Raw genomic sequence first — 11,916 nt, 5'->3', positions numbered from 1 at the left:
TGTTGTATAGTGTTTAATGTTATGGAAGTTTATATTTATATGTTAATTATATATTTGATGTTGTGGAAATTTATACATGTGTTTTGATTATATTTCAGTGGTGATGAAGTGAGGGAGACGAAACTCATGTCCATACCACGGATAAAAATATGCTCTTTAGTAAATAAAGAAATAATATTAAAGTGCTCTGTTTTTCTTAATGATGTATAATAAGGACTTAATAATATTCTTTTATTCCGGAAAATGACAGTAGTTTTTCACTTTTTCTATCTTTGTTCTTTCATTTGTTACCCTTTTACCCCTAGCTCGACAAATAAATGTAGAACGTAAGAACTGCTAGCTACTGTGCAGGAACGACAGTAGTTTTTCTACCTTTTAATTTTAAATCATTTTCCACTTCCAAGGCTCTCTCAGTTTCTTGTAAGTTTCTTGCGATAAGGTTGCATCATTCCATGTCTCACACTACAAATACATACCATTCCTTGGCCTATGCACCCTAACACCAAACTAGTCAAGCTACACACTCTTTTTGTGTGTTAATTAATGAAGTCCCTTCCTCAATTTATATCATAGCTATAATTTTACACTAACTAGCCATGGATTCGGGTCTTTGTTTGGTGTCTTCACTGAATCACCAAGAGGTTCAAAGTCGTTTCTTTGACCCATCTTGGTTACAAACGCAGTCCCACGTTCCCATGAACTTCGTTTGGCCAAAGGAATGTCTAGCGGACGCCAATGAAGAATTCCAAGCTCCATTGGTAGACCTTGAAGGGTTCCTAAGAGGTGATGATGAGGCCACACACTCTGCTGTTAAGCTCCTACGCAAAGCATGCTCAACTCATGGATTTTTCCAAGTGATCAATCATGGGGTTGATTCACTCCTAATTGATGAAGCTTATGATCAAATGGACGCTTTTTTTAAGCTCCCAATTCACAGGAAACTATGTGTTCGCAAGAAAGCAGGTTCGATGTGGGGTTATTCTGGTGCCCATGCTGACCGGTTTTCCTCCAAATTGCCATGGAAGGAGACCTTATCTTTCCCCTTCCATGACAAAACCTTAGAACCAGTTGTCACCAATTACTTTAACTCCACTTTAGGGAAAGACTTCGATGACGCTGGGTAAGACAATTTGCTTCAACTTATTTTTAGGAAATAACAATTTTTTAATTAACCGTTGAGATGATAATGAAACGTATATAGGTATAATAAATTAAATTATAGAAATATTAAGTTATAATTCTATTTAAAATGAAAATTTCACTTTAAAAGTTTTTTTTTTTAAGGAGACAGTTGGGACTTAATAAAATTAGTTATGATTCTTATCAATTCTTTTTTAACTTATTAAATAAAATTTTTATATAATTTATAAAAATAATTTTTTTAACTTTCTATTATCAAATGTATGATATAAACAATTTTTATAAAGAGCTTGTTAAATAAACAATTAATTAAGTTGTTTACTTAATATATTATTTTTCTAAAATTTTTGGAAACATTTTAAAATTAATATTTCCAAAAATATCTATCTCAGACATCAATTAATATTTACTTAATACCTTGTCATGTGCTATCTATTTTACATTCTTTTAAGAAAAATATTATATCTTTATACCTTTCGACCAAATATTTTGTTTTGCATTCCACAGGGTGGGATTCCAAAAGTACTGTGAAGCTATGAAGGAGTTGGGAATGAAGCTGTTGGAGCTTTTGGCTACTAGCTTGGGAGTGGATAAGTTGAGTTATAAGGACATGTTTGAAGATGGTTGTTCCATCATGAGATGTAACTACTACCCATCATGCCAGGAACCAAGTCTTGCACTAGGGACGGGACCGCATTGTGACCCAACATCACTAACCATACTTCACCAAGATCAAGTTGGAGGCCTTGATGTGTTTTCAGACAACAAGTGGCAGACGGTTAGACCTCGTCATGATGCCCTTGTAGTTAACATTGGTGACACTTTCACGGTACGTTCAAAATATACATTACATATGCATAGGCCATATTATCTGTTGCAACATGACAAATACATCAATTAAATGCGCAGATACTTTTGTGTATCAAGATTGCCTCTCTGCTCAGGATATCTGACATGATAAGTCTTTATACTGAATTTCACCAATATATATATATATATATATATATATAGTGTGTGTGTGTGTGTGAAACTTTTAATAATAATGACATAATTTTACATCACATAAAAAAGTTTTAAAACAGCAATATTATCAAACTACGTGATTATTTGTACATGTTTGATTTCTTCTTTTAAAAAAGAAAATATCTTCCTGTGAATGATTTTAACTTAAATATAGTATCATCTTAGACACAAAAGTTACATTAATTTATTAGTAACGTAGTCAAAGATCAAAATTTGAGCCATTTTTTAACCGTTATTCGCCTTAAACAGTTTCGCAGGTATATAGTTTGAAAGAAAAAGTTTATATGGAATAGACAAGGACATTTTTCCCTTAATTTAATAGTTTCTTTTTGTGATATTAGTTAGGGAATGACTCTTATTAGTTCGGGTCTGGCTACCAAAATGTCTCTTTAGTGGAAGAATTTTCTTATTTTTTAATTATTGTCAAACACTTTAAAGTGGATTTAATAATAAAAAAAAAACACAAATGTTTGGTTAATGTTCAAAAACTTATTAAAAATGTCAAAATGGTCGAAACTTCGTCGTGCTCTGAAATGTATAAACTCTATATTATATATATATATATATATATATATATATATATATATATATATATATATATATATGACGCAATTCTTTCTATTTTCAGAGACAAGTACTCAACGTCTTTATGTGGTTTTTCGTTAATTTCACCCCTAGGTCTTGAGTGTTTTAAAATAAAATAATAATAATTATTATAAAATTAACAATCAGTATAAGGATTACTAATAAACTCCGTTACAGACTCCTAGCTAAGTATTGATTAACTTATATATATAAGTACAATAATTGTTTTGTGACTTGATTAATGAGAACTTTAATTCAAGAAAGCATATTCTTTTCACTAAATTACTCTAGGTTAAGAATAAAATGAGTGCCAAATTATTTGTATGACTTGATTAATGAAAAAATTAATTTGATGAAACATAATATTTTCACTAAATTAATTGATGTAGATTGAGAAATAAAATGGGTGACAAAATTATTATGACTTGATTAATATATAAGTTAAAGAACAAAAGTTAAGGTCGCCATCATCAGAAGAGCTACATAAAGAGGCTATAAGAAACGGTCAAGAGTAGGGACTAAAGAAGAAGCAGTTGCAGGTATCATTGCACAAGTCGCGACATATTCAAGTATACGTGCGAATAATATTAAACACATACGTATATTGAATAAATGGAGGTGAATAATTTTGGATAATATATGTATGAATCAGGTTAGACAAGGTATCATCATGTGCATGAATGTTAACTTATTTGTTGGTTGTGTTAAGGCATTATCAAATGGAAGATACAAGAGTTGCCTACATAGGGCGGTGGTTAACAAGTACAAAGAGAGGAGGTCCTTGGCATTCTTTCTGTGCCCAAAAGAGGACAAAATGGTGAGAGCCCCAGAGGATATTGTGCGTAGGGATGGGACAAAACAGTATCCAGATTTCACGTGGTCTAATTTGCTTGAATTCACACAAAAGTACTACAGAGCCGACGAAGCTACACTGCAAAATTTCACCAAGTGGTTACTATCCTCCAAACTACAAATTAACCCTTTAAGTTAACCAAAATATAGATTCTGTGTTGCTCCTTTGCATTTACTTTGAGATTGAGACGCAGTATCGCATTAATTTGCTCGTTGTATTTTTCCTCAAGTCCAAATCTTTAACTTTTTATGTAACTTAATTCCACTACGTACGGCATCTTTTGTTTAATTGCATGAAATCTTATGTTGGATTATATACCTATAGAAAGGATGTTTCTGTTAATTGTTAAAGGTAATATATAAGTCGTAACTGGAAATATTAATCTCATATTATAAGTGCGTGGAAGGATGCTTTTAAAAAAGGTTAAACTTTAATTTGGTCCCTTTTGATTGTGATAACAATTCGGTTTCAGCTATTTCAAATTTTTTATGAGTGGTGTTATATCTTTCTATGATATATTTTTATTAATTTTCTTACTATTTTATAAAATATTATATAAATGTAAATATATTCGTGAATATCCAATTCTATCTGGATCTATCTAAATAAAATTTTAAATATTTAAAATAAAAATAAAAATTAGATTCTATAGTGAGTTACGAGTTATAAATTTAAAATTTTAAAAAATAAAAATTAGATTATTTTAAATTTTAGATTCTATAAGAAGTTAGAATTTAAAAATAAGTAGATATTTTTCTAGTTGTCAAATAAGTAGGTTAGTAAAAAGAAATAAATAGAAAATGATAGATTTTTAGGAGGGTGGAATAGTGGTACTCAAAATATAAACAAGTTAGAGTCTTTTATTTTCTAAAATAAAATTTTAATAAAATGAGATTTAGAGTTTTATAAAGTAGTTATAAATAAGAAACTTTAGTCTTCCTACAAAGAACACATTTTATTTGCAAACACAAGAAATAATAGAGAGAAAAGAGAGAGAATTGGGAGAATTTGAGAGACAATGATAAAAAAAAAAAAAAAAAAGTACTTAAGAAAGAGCTCAAAAAATAAAGAGAGGGAGGATATAAGAAAAGATCAAAACTCTGAGAATATTTGAAACAAAAATAGAAAAGATAGTTGTAGAAAAGTCAACATCCTGAAGGCATTAAAAATATTCCAAGCACATTTTGAGGTCAATACAAAAGAATAAACTTAGAGGGTTGAATGAGAGATTTAATTATAAATTCTAAATCATTATAAGAGGTTGATAAAAAATTTTATTTGCTAGATTAAATAAGAGCTCTTTTTTTCTGTGTTTGTTTTTATTCTTCACTTATTTTGTATGTTTCGCTCTTGTTCTCTATTTATATTTTCTAACTCTAAAAAAAAAAATTTCCTTTTTTCAAACCCTAAAAGTTTTAACATTTTTTAACCCTACAAATCCATCCTACTTTTCAAACCCTAATTCAATAAAAATCTTCCTTTTTTTTTAAACTCTAAAAGTTCTAACATTTCTAACCTTAAAAATTCATTCTTTTTTTAAATCGTAATTCATTAAAAATCTTTCCTTCTACAAATTCTAATTTTATCTTACTCGAAGCAAACCCTAAAAAAATTTTAATTTTTTTTTCTAACCCTAAAAAATACTATACCGTTATGTTGTGCAGACCTACTATGTGGCTCCCTTTCGTACAATGATTGTGTGTTTCCATTTAAACATTATATAACTAATAACATATCAATTAATAAAATATATACTCTATATCCTGATATTACTCGTTAAAGTGTTTTTACAAGTGTATCATCCTTGTCTTTGACGCACCAGCTCCGTAAAGATAACTCATTCACCAGGAACTCCAGATCACTTATATTTAGAATGCATAAAGTGTAATTCACCTGCTTTGGAACTTATTAAAATATCTTTATCATATATTTTACTACGCTGGTTAAAATGTCATCACAAATATATCATCAAACTCTCACACTTAGCCGGACAAGTTATCATTCTTAACATGAAGCAGATTCAATGGGTCTTAGAAGCGAAGACTCACGCTAAAGTTTGGATGGAGTGAATCCAATGTCCACCAAATTTTATTGATGTACAATTTTACGCTAAAACATTTGTCACTATTCTTCATCCAGAAAAGCCTTAGGTGCACGCTGAGTGTTTCCTGCTTCCACTGAAGCACGCTAAAAATCAAAGTTGCAGAGCTTGTAGTACTTATTTCATCCGTTTTCAATGTTTCACCTTTTATTTAGGTGTGGCCCACTAATAGTAAAAAATAATATGTATTGACATTTCTTACAATAAAATTATTGTCTAATAAAAAAATAACATGTTAATATAGATGATATATATTTATAATATTATTATGATACACTACGATAGAATAGAGATCTGAGAGCAATTCTGTTTTAAATTAGAGTGTTTAGAACTGCTCTAAAATCATGAGCTATATGATGTGTTATATTTAAGAGAGCGGTCAAAATAACCGCTCTCAAAAGTTAAGATTGGAGAGCGGTTTCATACAAAATCGCTCTCAAAGTATAGGTGTAAGATTAGAAAGCGGTTCCATGTAGAACCGCTCTCTAAAGTAAAAATGTAGACCGTGAATCTGAAATTTGAAATTGGCTTCTTTTTTAATTTTCTATTGCAAAGTAAAATTAATGTATTATTATGTTTAAATTAAAATTTGAAATTGATTTCTTCATGACTTTTCTTTATTTTTATCACAAATCAAAATTAAATCTTGAGTTTATACATTTGGTGTTAAGCAAACAGTCCACATCTACATCATTCAAATAGGGAAAAAAATTAGTAAGATGATTTTTAACGTTAATAGAGAAAAAAAAAACAAAGAAAGAGATAATGGATGATTCACCATTAATAAAGAGAAGAAAAAAAAAGTGAGAATGAAGAAGTACTTGCAGATGTGAAAAAAAAACCAATTTGTTAGCGCAGAAAATATGAAGAGAGCATGCTAACATAGAATGAAGAGGTATCTACATATATAAAAAAAACTAATTGTTAGCATAGAGAAAATGAAGAGAGCAGGCTAACAGGGAATAAAAAGGTACCTACATATGTGGGAAAAAAATAACTAATTTGTTAGTGAGAGAAGATAAAGAGAATAGGCTAATAGAAAAGATGAGAACGTACTAGAGCAGAGAAGACGAACAGAACTTACGGTAAAAGAGACTAACTTCGTTAACTAAGAAGAATAAATGCGTTGAACGTGTTTTATTTATAAACAACTTTTAATGACTTTAGAGAGCGGTTCTTTAATAACCGCTCTCCAATGTGACATTAGAAAATAATTAGTAGAGAACCGCTTTCGGAAGTATAGTTCTGATAGCGGTTAATAAAAATTGTTTTCAAAAGTATAGATCTGAGAGCGGTTTTTTATTAACCACTCTCAAAAGTATAAATTTGAGAGCGGTTAATAGAAAAGAGAACCGCTCTTTACATATTTAGTTACAAAGCGGTTTTTATTAACTGTTGTCTAAATTAGCGCTCCAAAAATTTATTTTTAGTATAGTAATATGTAATTATATTATTTAATATAGTATATGCTGATTATTTTGAACAAATAAATTTTTTATTTATTCTAAATATTTTATTTTTCATCTAATTAATTTTATTCTTTATGAAATTATTTTACTAAATATATTAATTTAATAAAATATAACCGTTAGTAATTTTTTTTTCTTACATTGACCTGGCAAAGGACAAATTCTAACAAGAAGTTACGGCATCAAAATGAAACCAGAAAAACTAGCTAAAAGCTTAAAATTGAAATGAAGCTAAAAAAATATTAGTTAATTGAATTGAAAATATTTAATAAAATTAGCTTCTGAACTAGGTGATAAATTAAAAATAATAGATATTTTTAGTGAAGACTTTGAAATTTAGTGATGATATAGTTTTAAATCATTATAAATATTTAATATTTTAAAATTATTTTATTAAATAAAATGAATTATTTTATATTATAATTTGATAAATTTGTATAATTAAAGTAAGATTTAATGGTTTAGTTTTTTTTAAATGAGATTTAATGATGAAAGTTGTTTAGAAAAGTTGAATCTGAAAGAAGTAAATGTAATAAAGTTTTAAAAATTGAAGAGGTAAAATAAAAAATTATTAAAAATTAATATAGACAAAAATGAAAAATTAATTAACTAGTAAGTGAAAATATAATATTTAGAAAATTGTTAATTAGAGTAATGCTTAAAAAGTGCTAGTAATTAACTATCTATTTTTGCTATTTTACCAAACAAAGCTACTTTTGCAACTAGTCTTATTAAGCACAATCTAAGTTGTATTTGTGATATACAATTACCAATTTAATATTAAGAAAATTTAAAAATAGAAAGTTAACACCCTCATGTCAGACTTACATTGATTTTTTTTATTTTAAAAAATAAATAATCGTACATGGAAAATATGTGACTTCTCTCCTTATATTCAACAAAATGATTTTTACATTGATTTTTAATTTGATTTATAAAATAAAATATTTAAAATTCAAATAAAAATACGTTGGATGGATTAGCTGTCAATAATGATTTTGTATCTCTGCATTTACTATTCAAACAATACAATAAAAAATAAAAGAAATTAAATTAATTTAGTACACAGTAGTGCATGTATGAATACCATTAGTTTTTTTAATCTCTTTTTTTTTATTAACCAATTCTCTAATTTTACCAAAATTTAATTGCAAGGTACAAAATTTTTGTTTGTGGTTGATTCATCCAGTTATTTTATTTTATAAATTAAATGTAAAAGGTATTGTTGCTGTATACAATTTTGGAGAGAAGTTATACTTTATTACTATTTATTTTTATTAAAAAAGTAATGTAAATTGAACATGAAAAGATATTTTAATCGTAAAAAAATAGTCGTATATCACAATTATAATTTCTACTTTTAAATTTTAAAACAAACAAAATAAGTTGTACATAGCAAATATAACTTGCTCTGTTTGCATAAAATATTTAAAAGTTACGCTAATGTTATAATTTTGTTATTCAATTAGACCAATACGATAAAAAAAAAAAAAGGCATTAAGTGGCACTAAAAGATAAAATTTGGAGGTGAGACTTAATTTAAACAATAAAAAAAATTAAAGGGACTAAATATTAATAATTAAAATCATTAGTTTAAAATATAAAAATTAAAAGTGCAGTTAAACCTAAATCATAATATTTGATTTTATACCTTCTCCACACATCTCTATGTGCTACTTTAATTCAATACAAATCAACCCTTGCTTGTGAATAATATTCTGAAAGAATAATAGAATGTATTACGTGTGTATGAAGAGTTACGAACACACTGCGAGAAATGTGGTCTACGTCAAAGTAATTTTTCTTACCATTAACCTTTAACTCGACAGTTTCTATGCATTGCTCTCAAATTTGTCAATATGAACATTGAATTGCCAGTTAACTATGGTCAGAACTGTTCATACAATTAAATATTAACTAAAAAGGACTAAACTATTGAATGCATGAGATAAAAAAAAATAAAAAATTCATAGGCCTTGCAATTAAACTAGGGCATGTTTAAGATAATATAAATTAAATTCTTATTTAAAATATTTTTTAACATGCACACGTCCTTCAATTAGCTATGTACAACTCTTCAATATGCTTATATTTAAATGAATTGACGTTAGAAGCAGACAAAGACAAGAAAAAGGCTGGATATTTGTTGCATGGCAGAAAACAAGCACTATAAATGTTAAGCTGAAAAATGTACGCATGTACGCTGTTTCATCCTTGTGAAAAGAGCCACTCGAGTCCTTTCCCACCCATCTATACGTACTTGAGATTTCATAAATAAATTGGGAGGACGATGTTTCAATCTCAAGCTCTTCTTGATAAATGTCTATGTTTTCCTACCATTTTCACCTCATTCCAAAGACCCGTACTTGAAATTGGATGAACGAAAAGACAAATTATTGTAAATCAGAAACAAACATGTTGAGGTGAGGATGAAGAGAGGATGAAGACATGATTAAAGACAAACAAAGTAATTGGTTGGTAAGTGATTGGTCAAGTGGATGGTACATAACCATAGACAAACAACCATATTTATTGGAATTGAACTATTATGGATAGTACGAGGGAAATTTTCGAAGGGGTAGGGTGGGGGACTACCACACCCTTGTAAGAGAGATATTAAAAGTATCATATTACATTTTTATGGACCAGTTTGCATTTGCTTAAAAGATTTATAGAGAAAGATAACTAAGGCCTTACTATTTGGAGCATTTTGCCTTTGTCTATGTGACCTCGAGGTTGTAGGAAAATACTGAGAGCAAGATCCACATGAAGACAATATTGAGGCCTTACTATTAGCTTTTTCACTTTATATTATGCGTCCTCCATCATGGCTTTTGAAGAAATAATTGATATATCGTAAAGGCTATGATATCAAAGGTTCCTATGTTTTAGTCTATCTGTGTCATTCATGAACAAATGAACTTTGATAAAGTCTCTCGTTGGCTGCACCTATTTTCGTAAATTTCTGCCTGTGAATGTACCGACAGTGCCAAGTCAATATTGAGAATTCATGAAAAGAATCTCTTCATTCAAGTGATGTCTAGTGTCTAACACTGCCATGTGTTATGAATGTATGACTGTGGTCGGAGTGCGCAGTATATATGTTACGAACAAATACAATAAAACAAAGCAAAAGGATTTGAAATAAAAGTGAAGAAAATAACAGACTAATTATAATTGGTATAAATGTCAGCAACCGCAAGGAATAACAAAAAATATTTAATAAAAAACATCTTTATCAATAAAATATTTTCTGAAAAATCAAAAGAATATATTCCTACAAAAAATTGTTTTAAAAAAAACTTGTAGAATGATATGATCCTTTTAAGATAAAAAATGTATTCGAGAGTCTGAAGGTATTAGCAATTATAAGTTTACATAACAGTTATTTTAAATTAATTATGTAAATTTATTGTTATTTTTAATTTTAAAAGAAGAAAATTTATTGAAATATTAATTGATATTTTAGAAAAGAGATAAATTATTTTAGAAAAATAGTTGACTCAATAAATTCACTCCTACATATTTTCAGGTGTAACAAAGGATTCAAAGTCATGTAATTTTATTATAAAAATTCTTAAGTTGGTTGATTAAAATTAAATTTAGTAAAAGAATGTTTATTTTAAGATAATAATTATTCTATCTTTAAGATTATAATGTTTAAGATAAAAAATAACGCAGTTATATGTATCTTATGATAAATGTAACCACTTTTTTCTAACAACAAAAATACCTAATTTTTTTTTCTACCTAACCTAAATTGATTCTTATTTTTAGTGAATTATTCTCATATAGTCTGTTATATGTATATTCTAATCAAGTAAACACACTTTCAATTACAAGTAACTTGTCAGACTTTGCTCCTTGGTAGTCCTAGAGACTGACTTAATATTCGAACAAGGTATAAGGCATCCCATACCACTTTACACCTTATACACCTGAGATCTAATGCGTCCCATACCACATTAGTTCACAAGGTAAATGTTAAATCCTTAACTAGTATCATACCAAATTACTAAAATCCAACATCAAAGAATTACTCACCTATTACCTCTAATAACCTTAGTTAACCTATGGAATTCTATACGTGCATAGGAATTCCCTTGTGCGACCATGATACGACTGACACAACTGTGTGTGTTTTTGGATGTAGCAACCTTGCTAACATAATCTTTTTATAATCCTCAAGTATACCTGTGCCCCTGGACACAACATCGAAAATTTCCAAAACAAGAATAAAAAAGAGAGGTGAGACTTTTCAAATACTCAAATGCAGTTAGGACTTGAAAGGAAGGAAAGAAATAATTAAGATAAAGAATAAACTTATATTAAACCTTAATTTTCAAAAATCAACTTAACCAATATAATATAAATAACATCATTCATTCATAAGTATTTATTGGCTGTGATTCATGGGACTTATGCATATGCTGACTTTTGGTTTGGCCTAAAATCATTTGTTATGCTCATGCGACTCTTGGATCCGATCCTATCATTGAAAGTTATTGGGAGTTTCCCTAGCTAGCCTACATTTCGCATGTATGATGGGGACTTGAACCTCTACTGACTGATCTAGCTCGACCAACATAATAAGTCTTAGGAGAAGGTCAGGACAAAGGAGCATCGCGTGGAGAGTCGCAGCCTGAGTTCCGGGGCTTAAGACACTCATAGGGCTATTGGTAAGTCACCCAACTCCATTAAATTCCCTAGATATCAAGGTCCTCCTTATCTTTTGTAACATCCTG

General features: G+C 28.7%; 1 protein-coding gene across 1 annotated transcript; it reads left to right on the top strand.

Moving 5' to 3' along the window:
* The first annotated feature begins 596 nt into the window (after positions 1-596).
* On the top strand, positions 597-3,739 carry LOC113874276 (gibberellin 20 oxidase 3-like). The gene is made up of 3 exons (XM_027512513.1): positions 597-1,120; positions 1,648-1,969; positions 3,458-3,739. The coding sequence occupies exons 1-3, from the start codon at positions 597-599 to the stop codon at positions 3,737-3,739; spliced, it is 1,128 nt and encodes a 375-aa protein (XP_027368314.1).
* The last annotated feature ends 8,177 nt before the right edge of the window (positions 3,740-11,916 follow it).

Source organism: Abrus precatorius, unplaced genomic scaffold, assembly GCF_003935025.1.
Source record: "Abrus precatorius isolate BTA unplaced genomic scaffold, Abrus_2018 Scaffold8, whole genome shotgun sequence".
NCBI lineage: Eukaryota > Viridiplantae > Streptophyta > Magnoliopsida > Fabales > Fabaceae > Abrus > Abrus precatorius.
The sequence above is the reverse complement of the archived record's forward strand: the minus strand, read 5'-3'. Positions and strand labels throughout refer to the sequence as shown.